General features: G+C 39.1%; 1 protein-coding gene across 5 annotated transcripts in view; it reads right to left on the reverse strand.

Annotated features, from left to right (window-relative positions):
* Positions 1–6,223, reverse strand: part of LOC119721078 (sushi, von Willebrand factor type A, EGF and pentraxin domain-containing protein 1-like) — an 86,890-nt gene extending 80,667 nt beyond the window's left edge. For 4 of the 5 annotated variants that reach the window (XR_005270144.1, XM_038190968.1, XM_038190966.1 and 1 more), the window contains exons 1-6: positions 6,112–6,223; positions 4,238–4,456; positions 3,458–3,742; positions 3,031–3,201; positions 1,710–1,892; positions 947–1,201 (exon numbers count right to left, since the gene is read on the reverse strand). Coding sequence is in view for 4 of the 5 variants with exons in the window: in XM_038190968.1 (XP_038046896.1) it covers positions 947–1,201; positions 1,710–1,892; positions 3,031–3,201; positions 3,458–3,742; positions 4,238–4,456; positions 6,112–6,133 (1,135 nt within the window). In the remaining variant the exon portion in view is untranslated. Of the gene's footprint in view, positions 1–946; positions 1,202–1,709; positions 1,893–3,030; positions 3,202–3,457; positions 3,743–4,237; positions 4,457–6,111 lie in introns of those variants that run through there. The other variant, XM_038190969.1, reaches the window with a different exon arrangement.
* Between the last annotated feature and the right edge of the window lie 18,355 nt (positions 6,224–24,578).

The following is a 24,578-nucleotide window of genomic DNA, read 5'->3' on the forward strand; positions in this document are numbered from 1 at the left end:
AGAGGCGTGGGGTTCGGGGCCCGCTTAAGGGCCAAGAAAAATTTTGGATTCTAAATGCTCTGTGGTGCTATCTGAGGCAATTTCTGACAACTTTAACCAATATTTTCTAAGCAAAAGATACATTGTAGTACATAATAGGGCCCTGTAAATGAGACACGATTTCAAAAATCTGGGGGGGGGGACATTTGATATGTTGTCCCCCACCCTTCAAAAAGTGGGGGGGGGGGGACCTGTCCCTTTGTCCCCCCCCCCCAGGATTGACGCCCATGGCGTCATGTAGATCAATGATAATTTTTTTAGAAACTCAAAATCTCAGTGGGGGGGGGGGGGACTGGGGGGGGGGCGACAAGGAAAAAGTTTGTGCGTGGCCGATTCGCGTGATATTGCTGACTGAAACTGTGTGACCCACGGACCACCTGTCTATAATACGTGTTTCGTGGTGTGAGCGAACAGTACAGTGGGTGATAATACGCATTTTAGATTATCATTAGGCGCTATGTCACGCCGGTTGTCAGCTCTGGTCCGCGGTCGCCGGTCGAAAGGTCGTTTCTCAGTGGTCATCATGTGGATCATTCGCGACTATTTAGATTTAGATCAATGATATTTTTTTTAGAAACTCAAAATCTCAGTGGGGGGGGGGGGGGGAGGGCGACCGGGGGGCGACAAGGTTTCTTTTGTTTGTACTTTTTAGGTAGACCTCCCACATGTTTTGTACACGAATCCAAAAAGGGGACCTCTCGAAAATTGGGAACCCTATTGTCCTCTATTGTTCAACGTCCCCTACTGAATGCAGAAACGAACTCACGTACCCACCCACAAACCCACCGACCAACCAACAAACCAACATAAGCAGCTCAAGCCTACGGCGTGGGTAAAATTGTGGGTTACTTGGTGTTAAACGAAATAAAAAGGAAAACTGAAAGTGTGAAGATGTATTTATGCTTACTTTCTGGGCAAGGTCCATTGCTGACGACCTGTATGTCCAAGTCCAGCAGACAGCCTGCAGCCTTCATTCTGCAGATGCTGGGGTACGTTCGACCGTCACTCCCACAGTATTGCTCCTGGCCTACGTCATCACACTGCCGCGGGTGGATACAGTGGCATGTTGATGGGCCATTGCTGTTGGCCACACATCTCTCCCAAACCTCACAGTTGCAGTCATCCGGCCCAAATAGCGGGCCTGTGTCATCAGGAACATCGGCTGTCGAATAAACCCAAGAAATTCAACAGTAAGGATTCTTGTATTGAACTATTTAGTGTCACATTTGTGAGTACATTTTCTATGTACTGCCATCCTTTTAGACATTTAATTGTAAAGTTTTCAATTTAAAAAAAAAAAAAAAAAGACTATAAGTGAAGTCTTTTTTAGTGGGAAAAACGTATTTCCAAATTCTTCAAAAAATAAAGGTCTACATTTATACCTGTAAGAAACTTTGTGGAAATACTGATGGTGAATCCATACCCCTTCTGTGGTTCAAAGCAATAAGGATGTTAAATTTGTATACTTGTTTGTGATTATTGTTCTAAAGTATTATTCTAGGCCTACAGGTATTTGTCACTACGAATGGAATCCTCATATTATTTTACTTTCTGCTCTGGTAACCGAAAAACATACATGTACATGGTAGTTAATGAGTAACCGCTAATCACGATTTTACTTCAAACAGAATAAATTGTATGACTGACTTCAAAATAAACCAGAGTCTCACCTTCACAAGTAGGGAAGGGAGGAGACCAGCTGCCACCCTGGCAAGTGAGGCGTGTTTCTCCTACCCGATGGAATCCGGATTGGCAAGTAAACATCACTACTGAGCCTGGTGAGTTGCCTCCATTTATCGTGAGTCGTAGGTTGGAGTCTAGGTTTGCCATGTTGATCTCTGGACAGTCCCGAGCTAGCCATGGAACAAATGATACAATGTGGAACCATTATCTTAGACAAAGATTAAAAACATCCTAATAATACGCACATGTTTCTGTTGGTAATCAATTTGAAGCCCCCCAAAAGTGTGTAATCGTCAGGCTTAAAGTATATCACTGCATGGTATACCTTTTGTTAATTTTAGTGTGTAAAGTCAATTTGGATTATGAAAAGTATGTTTGATGGAACCGACTTTACTGAAAAGACAATTGATGTACATAGATATTTCTACCTTAAACTAAGACAATTATTTTTTTTCAACACCAATTTCAATTATGTCAACCTCCCGTATTTCCTCTTTGCCATTTCCCAGTTATGCAAAATAGCCGGATTGAAAGATTTCGTCCCTAATATTCATCTCATCTTGTACATCTATGCATTTTTATAAGAATATCACAAAAGAGCCACATGTTGAATATGGATCGCCCAGTAACACACAAGAACAACTGAATAGTTGACCAAACGTATCCCGGACAATTTAGTCATAGGCCCTGCTACCTGCCTTTCCTCTTGAAAGAGGGCCACATGACCATGCATTTTTTTGATGGTTTGCTCTGAATTGCATATCTTGAATTTTCTACCTTTCTCCCAGTGAATCATCTGGTAAACGGAAAGAGAAACTGGAAAATGGCGACCATTTGGCAACGGTGGTTCTTTTTAATAATTTATTTAAATTTATAGTGCGCAAATTCCATTTAAAATATGTTCAAATGCGCATTACAGTCATAAAAAAATAAAAATAAACAGACGTATACGCAAAATTCAACAATACAATGAACACTGATACAGGGTACAAAAAATCAATAAAAAGCTCTCATAAAAAGATGAGTTTTAAGTAATTGTTTAAAAACATTCAGGCTACTTGCTTCTCGGATATTTAATGGCAGTGCATTCCATAACTTAGGTGCAGCACACTCAAATGCACGATCACCAAGGGTGACCTTGGTTCGACTTGCTGAGTAACTGAGGAGTGTTTTGTCATTGGAAGATCTGAGATTGTAATTGGATGAAGATCGTTTTTGGATTAGATGGCATATATATAAATATATATATTTTTTAAATGCATATACTTGACCACTCAGAATGTAGAATGGAAGGCCTCAATCACTTACCTCTGCAGCGCGGTATTTCTCCCAACCATTCACCAAGGTTGCATTTGATCGTCCGTTCCCCGATGAGATCATAGCCCTCGTTGCATTCAAATGATACTGACTCTGTTAGGCGGAAGTCATCGCCGATACGACGACCGTTTAACGGGGGACTTGGCTCTGAACAGGAAACGGCTATGAAAAAAGTACAGAAAATAATAACACTGCAGAAAATTACTAACATGCACTCAAAAAACAAGCCTGTAACTATTAAACAACTTCGTAGCAATGTCAAATGTGACTTGTGGACTATCAATGCAAGTTACTTGCGTTCAGAAGGATCATTAATTTAACCATCACAAAAAAAGTACGGTGCAATTAAGCTGAATTTAAAATCTGCAAACTTCAAACTGGCCGTTACTCATAAAGATAAATTGGCAACTGGACTTACCTCTTACCTGTATCATAAGCCGATGAAATGCAGTTGGCCACCCAAACTTCTTACAGGTATAAGTCCCTGAATGGCCTTCTGCAGGCACACCATACTTCTTTTTTCCTTGACCACCTGGAGTCCATTGTTGTGAGTGACTGTGTTCTAAAACTGGGTAACCGCTGGAGACGATGCAATCCACATTCAACTGACCAACACCAGGGTAGATGAGCAAGGTTCCATTAGCCATGAACTGATGGAGCGTGGTACGTAAGGCTGGGAGGCTGAAGCTAGTTGATGCTCGCACTGCCATGAATAGGAAAAGAGGATATTACTCCAAGCAACACCTCCAGATGTTGGCGCACAAAATCGCAAAGATCATGTTTGATTTCATGGTTTCCGAGTGGTGCCCTGCGACGCTGAGCCATTGGGAAACCAAAATATGCCCTGAATTAAGAGTGTCTTGTAAAACGCAGGTTCAAATTCCTCTCTAGTGAATTTCATTGTTGAATTTAATATTGTTTTTCAATAAAACTTGGCCTTAGTAATAATATCCCTTATCCTGTCATCTGAGTGTTAACCACATGCTACATCACCGTAATTTTGGATAGGATCGGAGGCCACTTAGTACACATATGGTTTCTATTCATAAATACCAATTTTATAGAAAAAAAATGGGTATTGGAAATCTGGCGAAATCGAGCACCAGAAGTATATTGATGCAGAGTACCTACATTCAAATCTTGCTCAATACAATTTTTTTCGTTCAATCAAATACAAACTAAATAAAGTAAAACATACCGCATACTGGCACAGGTCCAGTCCATCTGCCGTCATTACAGGTGCGAAGCGGACCAGTTACCAGTGTCATTGTTAATGGATCCTTACACCGTGACATAATGGTGGATTCATGGAAGAACGAAGGGTGAGGGGTGTCAAGTAGCTTGATTGAATCGTCAACATACTGTCTGACATCTGGGACTGCCACAGGACGAGAACAAGAGCGCTTGTATGTAACCTCTGTCATACAACAAAGACATTAAAGATTCAATATTAAATCATAGATATTTACCAAAATATGTAATGGAGGGCTTACCAATCTCTGCGCAGTAGTGCAACAGGCAACACAGGCCTTTATACAGTTCCTACGCACAGCAACAATTATGCTTTTATTTAGTTTAATTCATTATTGAAGTCAGTAACGTGATTTCATTTTAAAAGAGAATAACTGAACTTGATCCACTGCATAGGCGTAGCCAGCGGGGGGGGGGGGGGGAGGGGGGGAGGGGGGGAGGGGTTATTTACCCCCCCCAATATTTTGTAAAGACTGCCTTTTTCCATTCAAATGCCCTTTTTTTCAATTACCCCCCCCCAAAAAAAAAATTGTATCTAGTGCCCTTTTTTTACGAAGTGCCCTCTTTTTCTGAACAAGTGGCCTTTTCAAAAAAGAAGTGGTGCCCTTTTTTGTGGCATCTGCCGTTTTGGGTGCCTTTTTCAGAATTTCGCACATGCATCGCCCTGAAAAGCACCATATGTTGGCTCTTTGTGTGCATAAGTGTCGGTTTTGAACAGCGCCCCCACCGACAGATGGTAACCTCCCCCCCCCCTCCCCCCGCTTTTTGATTTAACGAAGGCCAAGTGTCCGGAGGAAAAAAAAACCCTGTCTACATTTCACAACGGATGTGCAAGTGCCCCGTTCAAAATTGTTTACCCCCTCCCCCAATAAAAATGACCGTGCTACGCCCCTGCACTGTGAAAATAAATGTGTCTTTTCAGGGTAATTCCGTAATTTGGGTCGTATATTTCATACACTTTGATGAGCTGTTGTTGGCAAGGTCAATGTGATACATCACTTTTAATTTGGCCTCTAATGAGAAGAAAACAATTACAGGCCAAACAAAAGTTCCACCACCTTAACGACCTTGTACATGTTGTACATGTACATCATTTGGTTGGACGTACGTTGGATTTTTTTGGAATTTCCCTCCACAAGGCATTTTCCCCCAATCTAACAAACCATGTAGATTTCATGAACAAGACTTTTTGTTTAAAAGGACTGGTGTGCTTGGCTATCATAATGCCAATTATGATATTCTTTTCACTGCCGCCGCCCCACCGTCCACTCACGAAAAGCGTTATTACAATCAACATCACCCGGGAGTAGGAGTTCTAGCAGTTAACAAGGTGTAGATTTATAACAATAAGCAAAGTAGAGAGATGATAGATTAGAAAGATTAGAGTTGATTAATCGAGTTGCATTAAGTATGAGATAAAACTGAATGATGGATGAGGGTGAACTAAAATATTATGAATAAAACTATACGACATTAATTACTTCAATTAAACCGTTTGGGTAGTTGACAAAACATAACTTTAACAGGTCTTTAACCAATTAAAATTGTCATCTGATTTTTTCTTACTATCGAAATGATAGTAAACAAAAGACAATTGACCAAGCAACTAAGGTCAATAATCTTATGAATCAGATTAAATGATGTACTTATTCTATGTATTAAATAAAGGTAAAACAACAAATGTGATAACTTTAATTTATAAATTTGTTACAAGTATATTTTTAAGAATTATACCATAATTAACCCCAAAGTCAAGCTGTAATTCATTTTATTGTATTTGGTATTAAATGACCAATAAAGACCAAAGACAATTTATCTAACCGCAACGTGGTAGTGCAGGCATCCAGGCTCCATTCCTACAAGTAGCGGTCACTGCCTCTCTGCCATTGACAGTGAAGTCTGTGTTACATCGAACCTCAATCTCATCACCATTGTCAAATATGATTTCAAAGTCTCTTGTGTCAATGTTTTGGCCACGGTGGTAGATGAGGGAATTTAGGACTGATGGTGTGGGACATGTGGCAGCTGCCACAGGTGGTTCGGTCACTGAAAACATAAATCAGACAAATGAAATCAACATGTTAATCAGTTCCATCCTGATTCCATCTATTTACCTCAGAATCTCTCTCAATTTTGGGAGTTTAGTCCTGCCACCTTTTGAATGTCCTTCCTGAATCCTGCCTCCCTTCTACTATTATCTTTAATTATTTAAAGAAAGTGTGATGAACAGATACCTTCTCCTACTGTGCATTTTCCCGTTTTTTCCTATTCTTTCTAATTTGTAGCCAATCTCTGGGTAATAGACATTTAGACAATAAGTATTTCTACTGGATTACTTGTAAAACATTACACAAATATAACATGGTTCGATGGTGTACAGTCGATATTCGCCCCCAGAAGTATTGGAAGTTGACAAACTAAATATCGAGGGGAGCTGAAGTGAACCATGTTATATTTGTTTTACTATATAGTCGTGTTTCCTAACGTGGCGCACTTCGAAGCTTACCCAACTTTCCTCGTGTAGTGTTACCAAACCTCTTTGTTGACAAACCTCAAATTCATGCAGTAAAATACTGGTACTTTTACCTTATTAATGCGTGCTATGTAACATCTGTGAACAATTTCGGTTTCATAAAATTTAATCCGAAATTCAAAAACGGTGGCGTCCGGAAATTGGGCACAAATTCGCAGAGTGTTCCCTAACGTGGCGCACTTAAATAAAACTCAGAAAATTCCAAATTAACATTGAAGAATTTCTGTAAACTTGATAAATTCTGATAAATCATTATTATCTCTACTTACATACCCAGCTAGATGTTTGTCACAAAATTATTTTCGTATTTTTTCGGGGCATTTTCAAAGGGTTTACTTTGTACTTGAAGATAAAATCGAAAAATCACGCCAAAATAAATTTTTCTTCTTACTTTGTAACGGGTAAATAAACTCACGATTTGTGAATGGGAGTGTTTAGAACTTGATGAAATGTCACTTTCTGTGAAATTTCAGTTAAGATTTTTGCTCTAGGTAGGCGATACAGGCGAAAAATCAAAGTGCGCCACGTTGGGGGCCGTGCCACTTTAGGGTACATCAACAATACCTCATACGTATTCAGTTGCCTAATTTCCTGTTGCAGTAGTATGCACCTGGAGGGTAAAATATCTCTGGAGAAACTTGTCCAGCTCACCAGAAGAATATTATTGCTCAACCTCAGAAAAGTTCAGTTTGTTTGCAATACTGTAACCAAGGTTGTAAATACAGTTGCAAATCTTTATTGTTAAAAATATTTTTCAGTTCGGCATCATTGAACTCGGGAATAGGCTACACGTAATTAATATTTACGCGTGCAACCATCTTTTCATGTGTAGCTAGCTAGGGCGATATTCACGCATGCGTAGTACACCCATGCGACAGTTTCACATGTGCTTCGTAAAGCGCATGCATAGTAGACTGTCACACAGGTAACCCATAAGACAGTGTACTACATATGTGTATGTACCTGCGCGCTTGGTAAACAGCAAAATAACATATGTCATCAGGGGCAGCGGAAGGGGAGGGGGAGGCACTTGCCACCCCCCCCCCCGCCCACAATTTAGCAAAGTGCCCCTAAAATTCCAGATAATTTGTTTTTAATTACCATATCCCAAAATGATATAGAGAGGTCTGATATGAATGAGGAATATGAAAAACCAAGCCCCAAAACCCTTACAATGCGCCCTGAAAATGGCCACATAATGCGTCGTTATCCTAATGGCCGGTTTTGAAGAGCGCCCCCTATTTTTGAATATGGTACTATCCCCCCCCCCCCCCCCCATTTGATTTTACGGAGGCCAAGTGCCCGGTGGAAAAAAAACTGTCGACATTTCAGCACAGATGTAACCCCCCTCCCCCCCCCCCAAATGGATATGCTGCTGCACCGACGGAAGATGCCTTTTACAGAGCAAGTGCCCCGTTTGGTGATGCACCCCCCCCCCCCCCCCCCCCCCCGTTTGAAAACCGCTCCCCCGCCGCTGCACGTGATGGTGAAAGGTAAGTGAGAAGTCGGCTTTCAGTCATGAGGTACAGTATAGTAACAAACCAGTATAGTAGGACTCGATCCAGGACTCAGACTCGAGTCGGACTCGAGTCACATTTTTCGTGACTCGGTTCTCGACTCGAGTCACATTGGAAAATGACTCGGACTCGGACTCGACCATGATGACTCGGACTCGAGCTTGGTGACTCGTGACTCGATTCACGTATTTTCATCAAGGGAAAAAAACATAACGTAGGAATGGGAAAGGATCATTTAGGAATAATGTTTGGATGATGAAAATGGAGGGAAGGGATGGACGAGGATTTTTAGGGGGATGGGAATTAAAAGGAAAACACATTTTGGGTCTGAACAACATGTGCACACACAAGGTAAACTATCTACACTGGGATTTAATTAAAAGACAGAATGATGACAGAAATTGTATAGTTTGGTGAACAACTAAGAACAAGTGACTCGTGACTCGGACTGGAGGCTTGTGACTCGAGACTCGGACTCGGACTCGAGGCTTGTGACTCGGGACTCGGACTCGGATTCAAGGCCTGTGACTCAAGACTCGGACTCGGACTCGATGTTGGTGACTCGACTACAAGTTACCTATAGAAAACCATACATGTACTTTTTGAGAAATCTGTAAGAATGTCAATATGTAAAAAACACTAGTGCCCACAATTTTCACTGGAAAAGTTGTCCAAACCACATTCTTCGTGTCATGGCAAACAGGGCTAAAGAGGTAGGTGTTTCTTATTGTGGATTCGAAAATCGATCCCTTTAAATTTTGGGGATTCCATTATACAGAAAACGACTCACCTCATTTATATTTGCACCGAAAAGCCCAAGAAGTAGAGGGAAGGTACGTGCAGCGGTTTCATTCAAGAAATGTCTAAACTATTAAGCCTACAAGAAAACGTCAAGAACACGAAGCTGCCTATCTACTATGAGGAAGGAGCTTTGTGGGCTTAGAGGGCTGCTGAACATGCAATCGTCTGTTTGACATTGCTACCCATTGCTTGCCTGCACAATGTCTTACAAGTAGCGTGGCCGGATGATGTCTGACTATTGGTTGATAGAGAGGCTACTCTGTCGGAATACTTCCACCTCCTGGAAAAAGCATCAGCAAATATATTCGTCTTCCTGGACAGATGCGTGGTCTGAAGAGAGATCAGATGTAGAATACACCAACTGAAAAGCTCCAAAGTGGCAAGACACAGAGATGGAGAGTAACTCCACACTTCGTGATACTACAGACTTGGACTTCTCCATGCAGGTGGGCATCATGATCTCTCCCCGGCACGCTGACCTCCACGACAATATCAATGTTGGGAACCTGAGCAAGGAGTGTGTAGGCGTAGGCGTAGTGTGCCGGGAACTCCCGCAACAGAGTGTCCGGCATGTTCACTAATCCTGTAATGACAAATGCAGTAATACCGTATCCTGGGATACCATGCTGCTGCGAATCGTTTGGGCCCTGAATGTACTCACGTGGATCGTTTGGCAAAAATGACCACATGTGAGGGTTACAACAGTGTGGAAAATATCGATATTTCCCACACTGTTTTAACCCTCACATGTGGTCCTTTTTATATCACGTCTCACTGGTGAAACTTGATTGCAAATCTGCCTAGCTAGTAGTTATGGCTGGTCTCTGTGATCCATTGGGGCTGAACGATTTACGGAAGTATGCAACATTAAAAAAAAGGTTAAAGTTAGGGTTCATCCCCACTGTACCCTGTGAATCCCTATAAAACTTTGTAAAATGTTGAAGTAAAAACTCGAGTTACAGCACGTTTAATTTTGCATTGCCCTATTATCGAGCCACCCGAGGCATGGTACATTGTACATGCTCTCAAGATTACTACAGGCGTGTTGGCAGTGTTGTAGTCGAGTCACCAACCTCGAGTCCGAGTCCGAGTCTCGAGTCACAAGCCTCGAGTCCGAGTCCGATTGAGTCACTCGTTCTTATAGTTGTTTACCAAACTAATCAAAATGTTTTAAATAATTTTTAAAGTAAATCCCAGTGTATACAGCGTACCTTGTGTGTGTACATGTTGTTTAGACTCAAAATGTATTTTCCTTTTAATTCACATCCCCCAAAATACACCTTCCATGATACCGGACCATTTTTGGCATGACACCGGGGCCTGGTGCTCTTCTTGCAGGCGCTATGCGTGCGCGCGGCCCCTGGATACGATTTTCCGTGGCGCGGCCGCCGTGTTTTGTCTACGGGAGTTAAAAAGAATGCTAAGTTCGTCGCAAAAATACGTATTGTTATGTTTTTCGTTTGATGAAAATACGTGACTCGAATCACGAGTCACCAAGCTCGAGTCCGAGTCATCATGGTCGAGTCCGAGTCCGAGTAATTTTCCAATGTGACTCGAGTCGAGTCCGAGTCACGAAAAATGTGACTCGAGTCCGACTCGAGTCCAAGTCCGGGATTCGAGTCTTACAACACTGTGTGTTGGATTTGCTGAGGAGCTGTGCTAACAAATCCTGCTGAATGGCTTGCACTCTGAGGATTTCCAGCCTTGGAACTAGGGAAGTTAGATCCCTTCGCTACGGTGGAATTATCTTGATTAATAGAGTGCTGCTCATGTTGCACAGAGGGCATTTACAAGCACGGTTGAAGCCCTTAGAATTCTTTGTGGTGTTTGTAACATTCGGCTTGCTGAAAAAAACCTAGAAAGAACCTTTGTGTTTCAGTGTGTTTTGTGGGACATGCATGGGAATAGGAGGGTGTGTTTTAACCAACTTTTACACTTGTGCACTAACCCACACTGACATGCAAATGTAGGTTAACAGAGGCGACTACTTATCTGTAATGAAATACACCTTGTACATGTACATGTCATTATCAAGGCAACTCAGCAGTCAGGGCAAAATATAATTCAGTCATTTGATTATTCAAAAAAGTGCTCGGAAGGGGACGATAAAGATTGTTAAAAAATTATCTTATACAAAGTAACAATTCTTTTTGTTGTGTTTACCTGCGTGCATGGGCGTCGCGAGGGGGGGGGGGCAAGGGGGGGGCACTTGCCCCCCCCCTGGAAAAAAAAAAAAGGAAGAGAAAGAAAAGAAAAGAAAAGAAAAGAAAAAGAGGCGCGAAGACAAAGTGGTGTAAATTTAATGAGTTGGGGGGGGGGCAAAATGTCCCTGCCCCCCTCTAAAACTGATAAATCGAGAATGTGTTGAGAAATACAAGCATTTTTGGGCAAAAAAAAAAAAAATTGCCCCCCTCTAGAAAAAATCCTGGCGACGCCCATGCCTGCATGGCAGGATGGAAGCTGAGTGTAAAACAAAAGCTCTCCCATCCAACACTGAGGAGTGTATCTATTGTTATTTGTTAGTTCATATCCTCTTTTGCAACTGAAGATGACATGGGTGTCATAAGGAATGTATACTTTCCCCTCTGCATCTGGTTCAAGTTCTTGGTTGTTGATCATAACATTACTGAGATCACTTGCCCATAAACTACAGCGCTCTCGAGAAAACAGTCACAAAACAACAAAAATGCTACTATTATGGAGAGGTTTTGGGGTCAATGATGTTGTTTGGTAATGTTAAGATCACATCTAGTATCTGTGAAATTTGATGCTTGTTACAGCTTGTTGTGTTCTGTTGACTATGGATGTAACACTGCTATTTCTTTGAGATAAAACACAGTACATATCACAAAAAGGTCACAATACAATGTGTTATATCATGTGCTGGATACTGTAATTTCATTGGTCGAGGACGGTCACATGTCCAGTCTGGAAAAATGCATGTACAATAGTTAACCCATTGATCTCCATATACACAGACTGGATAGGGCATGTGCGTCCGAACAGCGTCCACGCGCGTGTTTTTTGAAAAGGGTAAAGAACACAATTTCGCATTCGAGTTGTGTACACTTTCGAAAGGAGGATTAAAAAATGAAGTTGGGTTTTCATCGGTTTCTTTGTCATTTTTGAAAGAATAAAAGAATTAGAGATCTAAATTGATCAAAATCGATGAGGAGTATAGTCAAGGTGCGCGCAGCATTAGATTGCTGGAGTCGGGAAGTAAGGAGCGTTGAAGAATAGGACAATTATTCACAAGTAAGTTGTTTTTTAACGAGGCCTATACAACATGGCATGGAGGAATATGAACATGGGAATGACAAAGCAAATTATAATATCGTTAATATTGTTCAATTCAATTCAAAGACATTTATTTCCATTTCACTGATTCACAACAAGCAGAATAAACAAAATATTAAAACATTAGGTAAGTATGTAATAACAGAATAATAATGGTGAAAATGGAGGCAGGCCCCGGTAAGCATGTGCTTGTGTTGGGGAAGCCTTAGGACAAAGATTGGACAAAACAGTCAGACAGGACAAAGGAACAAAATTAAACACACAAAGAAACAGAAAATTATAATTATACATGCTCTGAGTTGTCGCTCTGAGTTTGAGGGGATGGAGGCCTGTGTGGTATAGCTAGGGAGATATTTTGTTCAAATTCCATGCGATCTAGGCCTGTATCATGCTGGTCGGCATCATTGGGTTTTTTTAAGACATAGGCCTAAACGTGCATGACTGACCCGGCAATGGCAATGAACAAAAGTTGATTTGTTTAAAATAGTTTATTCGAATAACTTTTATATGCAAAATTTGATTGAATTAAGTCTGCCTTGGCTTAACGCCTACCGAAAGCCATATAGACCAAGATGCATGGCCGATTATCTTGCAGTTTGTTGACGTGTAACCTGGAAAAATGACACACTTGACTTGGGGATTCAACTCGACACAAATAATTTAATACAAGACCAGGATCTAAGAACAAGTCGCGAACTATTTTATTAAGAAAAGGATTTTAAAATGAAATGAACTTGAGACCAAAGCTGAATAAAAAACCTTTAAAACCAAAAAAAAAAACCAATGATAAAAACTACAACCAAAACCAACAGTAAAACCAACTTAAAAACCAACTTAAAAAAAAACCAACACAGAGTGTCAAAATAGTGAACCTTAAATGCACTCTGCCTGAAACCTAAAAATAAAGAAACGACAAGAAAAGAAAGAATACAATTAAGAAATATATCAAAAGAAAGTTAAATTGGTTATATAGCACAGTCTAAATCTATTATGTACAGCATGTTACACAAGGTCACTACTTCCCAACATACACGATTGCAACACAAGTTTCTGGCTGAATGTCTAATGAGTACTTATCCTTGGCTCTTATCTGTTCCACATAACTTCTAATTAGACTTCACCCAGTCTAAGACAATCAAACTAAGCCTTAAGGTAAACAGGTGGTAAAGTGGAGTTAAAAATAAAGGAAAATGCAATGAAGGAAGTGGGACTAAGACAAGTCTAATTTCATGAATAAACATCTGGTGATCTTCTAAGAAAGGAATTTATACATTTGGGTCTCTAGATCTGTGGGAAAGTCAAACCTCCTAGCTTAAACAATGGTAGAGATACACTAAAAAAAGTCATTCAATCTACATGTTCTACGGGTAAAATATGAATCTTTTTCAACAAAAAAATCAATTCTCAAAGCAAATCATGTCATCTTTCAGAGAGGAACCAAAAGTTATAAAACAAAACTCAATAAATGTTAACCCATGAAAAACATTCTTCCATCCTGTAAAACTAGTCAAAGAAACTTAATTCCTATAAAAACGATACTCGTCCTTACTCCATATATATCAAAAAGTTAAGAAAGAAATCATAATTGTGCAGAATCCAAATCATAACCCATCATGGAACGGTAAAATCTCAATGCTTCAAAATTAAACTTTCACAAAAACTTTCCAAAGATAAAAAAACACTTTAAACCATAACTAAGTAAAAACCTTCCAAAAACTGCACTAGAACTCAAAACATGATTGTACAATATAAAAGAACAACAATTTCACAATAAAACTCACCAGGTGACTTGAGCAGATAAACACAGAGGGCAGGCGCTCCCAAGAAAAGGGGAAAGAGGAAATAACTCGCCAATAAAACACAACTCTCTTCTGTGCTGCTGGTCTGCTAAGTGAGGGGCTGTGGACTTACAGGGTGGCAGAGCACATGGTCTTATCAAAGGGGCTATTGTTCTAAGGGGTCATGTTACTGGGGAAGAGGGAAAAGTTAATCAGGGGTACACACTTCTATGAAAGGGTAGGAATAAAAAGGGGTGATTTATTCGGGGGAGCTACACCTATACTTAAACACTAAAAGCAATACAGTAAAACTACAAGTTCAATTTGGCCCTGCCACAGACGCATATCACAGATCTAAATAAATTGTTCCTTTAAACTACTCAGGAAGCTGTTGGGAAGCTCACATATAAAATCCACCGTTGATCCGTGACCCAAAACGGTGCTAAAATGACGATTTTAAGTTCAGTTTTTTTCCGTTTCGGCACTAAAAATACCGAGTGAAGAATTACGTCATTATTTTCCAACGACCAATCAGCGAGGCCCTTCTATAGTGGTGCGGTGAATGGACCAATAGCGGGCGCTGTAAGTAAGAGCCTGCGCATGCGCGGTAAGCACTACTAAGAAGCTGGCGGCCGCCATGAGTTCCTCGGACGATGGCGATTCAGACGAACGAAGTGCATTATGCATGTTTCGAATGCCGAATCGAGCGTTTTATCGTTCACCGAGACAAGTTGGATAAAATTACATGCTTGTGCTGGTAGTCCGAAAAATGTGGGGTGATCGACACGCGCAGAAATCGTGGAAAAAGCGGAGAAGTTTATCGGCATGCACGTGCACCACTGACATGACTGATGCAGCACTCTCGTGGAAGGAGATGTGTACCGGAATCATCGGCCTACGTTAGTTCGTATTATTATTCTTGCCTTGAACCTAATTGTAAGAAACCCTTGGATTCAAAATATTTCAGAATATTTTTTCTACAACCTAGATTCATATGATGTGTGATTTGTTTTGTAAAATATGTTACTGATACTAGTAGCCCATCTGACCGCCCATTGTTGACATCTTGATCATGGCAAGTTAGGAAAAGCCACAGATCAAAGATTTTTTTTCCCCCTCACTCAGATGTAGGATTTTAAGACAAGGAAGAGACTCTTTTACATTGCACAACGGAACATTTTATATTGAGAAGGCCTATGCTTCCTGAACTTGGCGACTGTGTATAGAACGGCCGGTTCCCTTGATTTAAAATAACTTCAATAAGGAGAACAAAATCCACTTTGACTTTATACTTGGCATCATTGGGGACTGTGTAGTATGTTGTGGCTCTACCATTCAATTTAAGCCACAATTTGCTCGGTAATAATTTATAATTATCTAAGTACGAAGACGTTAAAACCAACATTTTGCCATTCTTTAAGCTGTCATATCAGCCCATAGCGTCCTCATTTCAAGTGTACTTTTATTTCCTTGCTATTTTTTTTTCTACATAGTATAATATAATCAAAAAATAATGAGAACCTGCCCACTTCTCTAAATGTCAAGCCCTCACTGTCAATATATTTAGATTTTAGATTTTCACTTTTTTTCTCATTTTTAATTTTTTTTCCCCTGATCACTACATGTGAAGAATAGTATACAAAAAATAAAATGTTTGTACCTGAAGGTGCCATGGTGTAAATATTTTCCTAAGTTAGATGATAGAATGTTCCATTCTACGAGGTGAAGCTGAGTTGAATGGAACATTTCTCTTTGATCCATACTCCTCCAATCAACTGACAAAGATTTACATTGTGAAATAATTGAAATGAGAGTAATGAGTGATATTGTAAAAGCATTTTCTCAATTACAGGCATTTGGATACCATCAACACATTCAGCAGTGCTACAAACGTCTGTCATGTTTCCAGGATATACCGTGCAGAAAGACTTGCAAAGAAACAACAACATTGAGTCAAGGTATTGTTGCCTTTTTTTTCCTATGGAGTCACATGAGCACACTCACTTGAAAAATATAACATGTCTAAAGCAGGGGCTGGTTGGAGATAGAGCCTTCCTCTACACAACTTTAGTTTGAGTCAAGGTTTCATAATTTTGTAGCTAAATCAAATTGGAAATACTTGCAAACATATACAAGCCCTACTTTAGAATTGACAATCTCTAGGAATTTGTTTCTCGTAAAGTTTTAAAAAAACATTTCATTCATTGCTAATGTTTATTTCTCGATTAAAACATGCAGTGCCTGTTGCACAATAAGACAATGCAATTTGCAATTAAAAACTGCTCATTTAAGGAAGGGATTTTTCTCGTAATTTGACAACTTGCAGATACAGTATCCACTGGATGGATCTTCCCCTGCCCCAGACAGTGTCATGGAATTTGCCCATTGCTCATGTAAAAAAGTCAATGCACAAAAGGCCAGTGTAGCCGTCTTGAAAAAAAAACTGCCATGCACAGACTTGTGCAAGTGCACCAACTGTGAAAACATTCCAAGTGAAGGGCAGCGCACTTCACCCAAAAAGGATTCAGATATCGAGGACTGACCATCACGTACATGTACATGTATGTTTATCTAAATAAGGAATAAGATTGTCACTTCAGAAAGTTTGAATCACACAGTCTGCTTCCCATCCACTTAAATATTTCCAAATATGAATCAAGAGGACTTATGTTTAACTAACTTACATTGTTATGGATGTACACAACTAAAAAACCACCAAATTTCAGTCTTACGGTTGAAATGGACACCGTTGACTTTGTTGCAGGATTTTTCCACTTGCAGTTTCAGCAAGGGGATGGGAAATAATCTTACCATGTGTTTTCCTTTTTGACAATCCTTTTTTTTAAGCGCTGACCGTGAAGCCAAAGAAGATTTTTTTGTGGTAATTTGTAAGGTCTTAAAAACAGTTTATTCCTCTTCAGTAATGTTCATGCTTACAGTCTTATTGGTTGTTGATCAAATAGACTCTATAACGACATCCTTAAGAGCTTTTTGTTACTGTAATTCCTATTTTTTGGGGGGGGGGTCCAGAAGATTGTCCTCGAAGATGCTATGCAAAAGGCACAAAAGGCTCTAGGTTGATGCCTTCGTGCAAAGAGAAATGTTTCACATTTTATATTAGAGGTATTCACCAATCCTTTTAAACATTGTACCATGTTCTCAACAGCAGTTATGGTTTCTTTGAAGGTTGATGACATGTTTCGTGTTCTCCTTCGACCCTTCAAATGATTTGAAATTTAGACAACGGAACTCGCTGTAGATAACGGATGTAGTTTCCAGATGCCATTGGATTCGCCATTGAAAGATTCATGTCTGTTCACCATTTTTGCAATGACTAACCTTTGTTGAGATGATATGAAGAAAAAAAGGGGTGCCAGGTTGCAACAGTCTTTCCCGGAACATGTTTAATATGTAAGACAGTTGAAAAATTAAAAGTACATGTAATTGCAGTTTATTTTAATCCTAAAAAATATTGCCTCCACCAGAGACGCAAACCGCAAACACTGCATTATAATTTTTGCCAATCACAGTAATTATTTCTCAAGTCTTTTTATTTACTGTTTACCGTTTTGTTTTTTGTATGAATAAATATCGTCAAAGGCTGAAGTTATAAAGCCCTGTGGTCATGTTTATTTTTTCATTCAGACTAAATTCATTCGTATTTGTGTCGGACACTATGTTGAATGTTATTACGTCATGAATCAGAAATACTTTGTAGTTTTAACCAGAAAAAAAATTATACACCACACATGTAATTTAATAATCAATAATACCCTATTAAGAAGATCAGAAAAGAGCAATACATGTACATGTATTCTAAATGAAAATAAAAACAAAAGGAGTAAACATTTGCACTGAGGCTGGGAAAGGGCTTGTAAAATCTTCCTTGAATTTCAATGGGATGGAAGATTTGATATTTAAATTAATTATTGGAGCATTAAAAGAAACCCCAAGTTCCTTTTTATTGAGTTTTGGCTCTGTAGAGACCCTTTTTAGCAGGCAACAGCAATAAAACAATCTTTCCCATTGAAAAATGTGCACAGTTTTCCAATCCTGGTCAATAGAGGGCGCCCTGTTTTGAACCGCTGATTAAAATGCAAATATTTAAATGATTAGTCACTTTGGGAATGTGGATTTTGGTTTTTCGTGATCCATATGGTCTCAGCTAATAACCTGCAAAAATTCACTTAGTTCTGAGAGGTGCGCCAAGAAAATCACTTTCTGAGCACATATTGCAGCCATGCCAAGTGGTCTAATAGCAAAAACCACCAGCTGCAGGACGATATCCGAGACGGACGAAAATGGAGAACTTCACGGAGGGATGGAATCGACTGTATCATCCACTGAATGGAACATGCAATGTGATAGGCATCTGAGAGTTTGACTTAATCGATTCTTACGATGTGGAACTGTTAACATTGATTGATTTTGTTTTTGGAAAGAAGCTGTGGAGTTCAACGCAAGTATTTTTATGAGCTCCCAAGATGACTGTCACATTATTGACAGTTTGTATGGTGAAGAAAGCAATGAGTACTTTTACGGTTTGAAATTATGTTGTGTACGCCGTTATATAAGATTACTAGCTATAGCCATTAATACACCGTCATATTCGCTCACAAAACGATTCCCATTACACTAACAAGTAATTATATTTTTTTTCAGAAGAATAGCTTAACATTTGATTATAAACAAGACCGTGCGTAGCTTGAATTATTCTTCGACAAAATTAGTATAGTACTATTTTGGTTTGTGATTCATCTCCTTTCACGCAATATCACAAGTGGTGAACGATGCCATTCCCTGATCAATCAAGGGACGGGAAGAAGTTTTTATTGATTACTTTGTAGAATTAAGGTGTTTTTTTTACCTTTTAGATTCTAATTGGTTTATGTTGGGTTTTCAATAAATATACTCATTTGAATGAATCTCCATACAATTTCTCGTGTGAGTGTTCAGTTAAAAAAAATATGATGTCATTTCAGCATATTATTAATACAATTATTCATTTCATTGATGGAGTAATTCAATGTGCTCTAATGACCAATGCCAAAAATGAAATGGCAATTTACTTACAATTATTTTTGGGAGAAGGAGGGATTAAAAAAAAATAAGAGAAAAGGAAATGGGAGGTTCTTGAATTTCGAAAATGCATAAAGTGTATATCAAGAAAGTGTGGAAAAGCTGTTTGGAGGGATTAAGGGTAACTCTTCATCGTTATTTTTAAAAAAAAGTAGCGAAAATCACTTAGTTTACGCCTTTCCAGATGCCCGACAAGGTACACTTCAGCGTGCGTTCCACTTCAGTGCCGTATAACAATGCGCACACACTGTATGTACATTGTACAACACGCGTATTACACGTACTTGTGTGTGCATGTATTGCAGAGCATGTGCATACTTGTGGTGCAAAAGTTAGTTATTCCGGGGTTGCTGCATCACTTGAAAATAACATGTACATGTACGTTTTGAACATAATGGTCCGGATTCGACGCATGAGGCGCACGTTATGTACTGTAAGGACGTATGCGATATGCGCTGTGAGTGGATTTAGGCACAGACCGAGCGCAACCCAGACTTGGCCAAGTCTAATGTCAAGCAGGAAAGCAGTTATCAAGCAAGGCAGTTGTCAAGGAAAGCAGTTATCAAGGGTTAGGCCTAATAAACTGCACTGATTTAAAATATCACTTGCATAGTTAGTTACAGCCATTTCTCATTTTTGACTCCTTGGCACAATGTAGCAAAACAATTGTTGACTGCTGTTAACCCCCTCGGGGCACATAGGCACCCTCGGCTTCGCATTGGATGCTATGCAACCCTCGGGTGTTAAAACGGCATATCCCACATCACAGCAGTTAAAAACTAAGTTAATAAAAGTAATGGCAGTTATTTGACATGTATGCGTTTATTGAATTCATTCAAACATGGAAGTTGTCAAGTTGATTTGCACAATTGTGCACTGGGTTTATTTTTTCAATGTTCAATGAAACTGCTATTTACAGCTATGTTCTTAACCGTTTTGTTCCCACTTTTTATTTTAGAAGTGAAGTACATATACATTAATTTTCAAGGTTACTGTTGTGTTCACAACTGAAGGACTTGCTTATGTTTTCCACAGTTTCAAAACGTCCGGCAACTGAAATCGTCTTTTGTCAAAGTTTAATCAGAATTGACTCTGATTATTGTTACACAGCTTGTTTTTTTTTATTTCCTGATGCCCAGCGTATTGTAGAGTTCTCATATCTTCTTAAACTTCATACATGCACTTTTACATTTAAACAATGTTGAACTTGTAAAGACTATAAGCTGGGGTGTTAAGGAATTTGGTTTCATTTTTCATGTTTTTCTCTGTAATCGAACATATTTGTGTTTATGCAAATCTGTCAAATATTGTTGCTATTCTTTTTGTCCTTGCACTGAACTTCATATGTAAAGTGAAATCTTGATAAGTCAAACTCTGATAACTTAAAACAAATGTTAAGTCAAACAAAGAATCCATTCCCTTATCAGTAGTATAACAATGATATACAACCCTGCTTAACTCAACACTCTGCTAAAGTCACATTTTAACCTGTTCCCTTGAGGTTTGACTCATCGAGATTGTACATGTGCACGTATACTATGTTGTTATCTCCGCATTGAAATTCACAAACTATGTTTAGCTCTTTTGAAGGAGCACTTTTGGTACTTCTCGGTCAGGCAAGTAGTGATTCAAAAGGTCAGCTATCCCACAAATTGTCCAAGTTATTAGTTCATTAATCTTCTTTGATTACTTCATGTCGTTTTATCTACAGGGTTTTATCTACAGAATTTTACCTACGTTTTATCTAGGGCTTGGCTGGTTTTAAAACACTCTGTTTCAGACTGGTTAGATACTGGATGCTGATAATTACCCAAGCCGAAGGCGAGGGTAACAGCGAAAATGTGTTCCTAAATCGAATTACTTGATAATCCCCTCTATCGTTATGTTCAAGTATGAATGTTGGGAGAAACCTCTACAATTATGCTTTTGTCGAAAACAAAATGGTCCTAATGTAAACAAACGATATCTCAGCATAGACGGTTGGTTCATCAAACCACGGTTTCTACGTTCTCTTTTTTTTTTTTGGTTAACTTTTCTTCAACAAATATACAGTGAATGAACTAATATCTCAGCATAGACGGTTGGTTCATCAAACCACGGTTTCTACGTTCTCTTTTTTTTTTGGGTTAACTTTTCTTCAACAAATATACAGTGAATGAACTAAATAGTGATATAATAACAACGGCTCCCACATTAAGTGGTCTATAAACGATAACAAGAAAGATATCTTTTTTGAGTCGCATCATCGGTGTAAAATCAGCAGCCCTCACTACGCATGCAAATAACCCAAGGAGTCGCACATGCGCAGTGGAAAGTGCGGCTGAAACGTACGTGTGCGATCGCTAGCATGTCACGGTCATACGAGAACCGTTAAATTTGCAGCTTGAATTTTCCACTTTTGTTGTGGCAGATTTGCTCGCTTCACCGTGAGAAGTTTTAGTGGCTATTATAGATACCAGATTCTAAATTTTTCTGAGTTTTGTTAATATATTGTTAATATAATTGACCTTTGATTAATGACCTGATTAGACATAGCTTCGGTTGGCACCGATGTATGGTGTAATTTTTATTACGTCATATTGCTTTTTAAATTTCACATTAGAATTTCGAGATTACTTATCAGTCGACATGATTATGGAGTATGTAATTTAATCATTATTTTAAAAAAATAGAATTGATGATTCGAACGATGACGTCACAGACTGTCATTTCTGTACAGATGACATTTGTTTATGATTTGGTTGGCCAAATATTATGCTGTCCTAGCTATTATTATTGTAAAGATTGGAAAGTTTAGTCTTTGAATTTGCACACTTCAAATGGTTAAGTACGCCAGAGCAAGGCGCCTGCTATATGGCATCGATTAATGGACTCATATTTATTTAGCCTACCCAAGAACCCTAAGTCCAAGCACAACGGAGAGCCGAAGCACGGACGGCGTCTGCTGGAAGAAACCGAGACAGAGGGCTGCCCAGTCTCTGGAGGGTTTGGAATCCACGTCCAAGGGACAACTGGGAAACGACCGGAGGATCCAATACTGGCATGCATGGTTCGCGAATGATTTTGGTGGGCCCACCTCACTTTGGTAAGTGCATTTGAGATTTGATTTAAAAGAATGGGTTTGGGGATTTGATTTGAGGAGTTGACATGAGCAGTTGAGTTGAATCACCACTTGTATCACCACTGTTACAAGACCTCCACTGGTTGCCTATTAAGTGTAGAATTAAATTCAAAGTACTTGTAAATGTCTTTGAATGCCTGTATGGATCAGCACCCGAATATCTCAAAGAAATGATCCAACCATACAACCCCTAAATCACTATCCGCTCACAATCAAAGAACTTACTGGTCCCAGTTTATTCCAACACTAAATTATATGGAGGGAGGGCCTTCCAGAAAATAGCTCCGGACTTATGGAACTCGCTACCACAGCATTTGAGGGATGAAATACATTTTGATGCATTTAAGATTAAACTGAAAACACGTATGTTTAGTCTGTAGATAACAATTTGTATTGTATCTTTTGTAATCTGTAAAGCGCATTGAGGTTTCTTTCAGTAATGAAATGCGCTTTATAAGAATCACCTAATATTATTATTATTATTATTGAAGACTTGAATAGACACATTAAATCACGTGATTTATTCAGAGGAGATTGTATTAGTTGTTTGGTATTTCTAAGTTTTTTTTTAATTGGTTCGATTTGATTTATTCCTTGTAGGAAAGGGTGTGTTTGCGATGTCTCCACGTCTAATTTTTTTTCTCGTGAATATTAACGTCTGTGGGAAGCTTCATTCGTTAATGAAACGTTGGCACATTTTTTTCCATGGTGGACATGATGAGAACCCCACCCCTTTTTTGATACGGCTGCCACGCCCCTAAAAGAGTGTGTTCGCGATGTCTCTACATCTGGATTATTTTTCTCATGAATGTTAATGTCTGTGGAAAGTTTCATTTCTCTATGAATGTGGGAACAATTTTTCCATGGTGCACCATGAAAAAATTGTTATGGGCATAATGAAATGTCCAACCCCTTTTTTTAATATGGTAGCCACGCCCCTAAAAGGGTGTGTTCGAGATGGCTCCACGTCTGGATTTTTTTTCGTCAATATAAACGTCTGTTGGAAATTTCATTCGTTTAAGAAATGTTGGCACAATTTTTTACCAAGGTGGGCATAATATAGGTTTTCCCGGCCAATTTCCGAATTTTTCTTATCAGTTTCATGTTTTATTTTTTTTTCATTTTTGGGGCATTCAATTTCCTTTTATGCTGCGAAGATTTTGCACTGTATGTTCGTTTTTGTTTTGGGGCATTCTATGTCGTTTTGTTGCATTCAAGATTTAATTTGTAGTATTCTGAAATTAAGTCTTTGCAACCTCTTGACGGTTGACGCATTCAAATTAGCGAACGTCGGTGCGCTTATAACGTATTACCATGCTTTTCGTTTCTTGTTCGCTTTTGGGCAATCACTTTCATCGTTTGGTCATTCAAATTAATTTTTTCCAAAACATCTTGGTGACTCTAGATTTACAATGTAATAAATTAACTGATTTGAAGGATACAAGGTGTACTGAAATAAAAAGGGCTAAGATAATTTCTTTATCACTGTTTACGTTGACGATTTCTTGACGTGCAAAACATCTGGTCATGTATGTTTGGCAATGGTCGTACCATCGGGAACACCTCTCTTTGGTAATTTCTTAAAAGTTTTCTTGCGTATGTCTGACCGAACACTTATTTTAAGGGCCCATGCAAAGTAATCGTTTAATGCAAAACCTTAAAATCACATCTTTGTGTCACATTTTAACCTTATTTTCAATTTTTTTTTCCATTTGAAGGGTGGTTTTGGGTGCCTTCACCGTTTTTATGCTAATGCAATGTTCTATATTCAAGCATTAGCAAAATTTTGATGTCATTCCGAACAGATTCATTTTACATGGCTGTTTCAGCACAAAAAGTTGTTAGAATTTTGGATATTTTGCTGTCATAAAATTCATTTCTTTGGTGATTCTTTGATGCATCAGTACATGGCAGCAAGCCAGTGAGCAATCCTTTCCCGAAAAAGTTTTCAATTAGCAAATTTTGGGTGAATAATTTGAAAGAAACCCCTCTAGACTGAACATTGTCTTCCTGAAATCACATCATAGAAAAAGCGCACTCAGTAGTCCAAAAACGCATGGAAACGTTTAAATGTTTAAAGACGTGCACTTGGCAATAAGACTAACCAAAAAAGGATCGTAGGATGTCTGAATAGTTTTCATACATTTCAGAGTAGTAGAAAG

The sequence above is a fragment of the Patiria miniata genome, unplaced genomic scaffold, assembly GCF_015706575.1.
Source record: "Patiria miniata isolate m_02_andy unplaced genomic scaffold, ASM1570657v1 HiC_scaffold_9, whole genome shotgun sequence".
In the NCBI taxonomy this organism is placed as follows: domain Eukaryota; kingdom Metazoa; phylum Echinodermata; class Asteroidea; order Valvatida; family Asterinidae; genus Patiria; species Patiria miniata.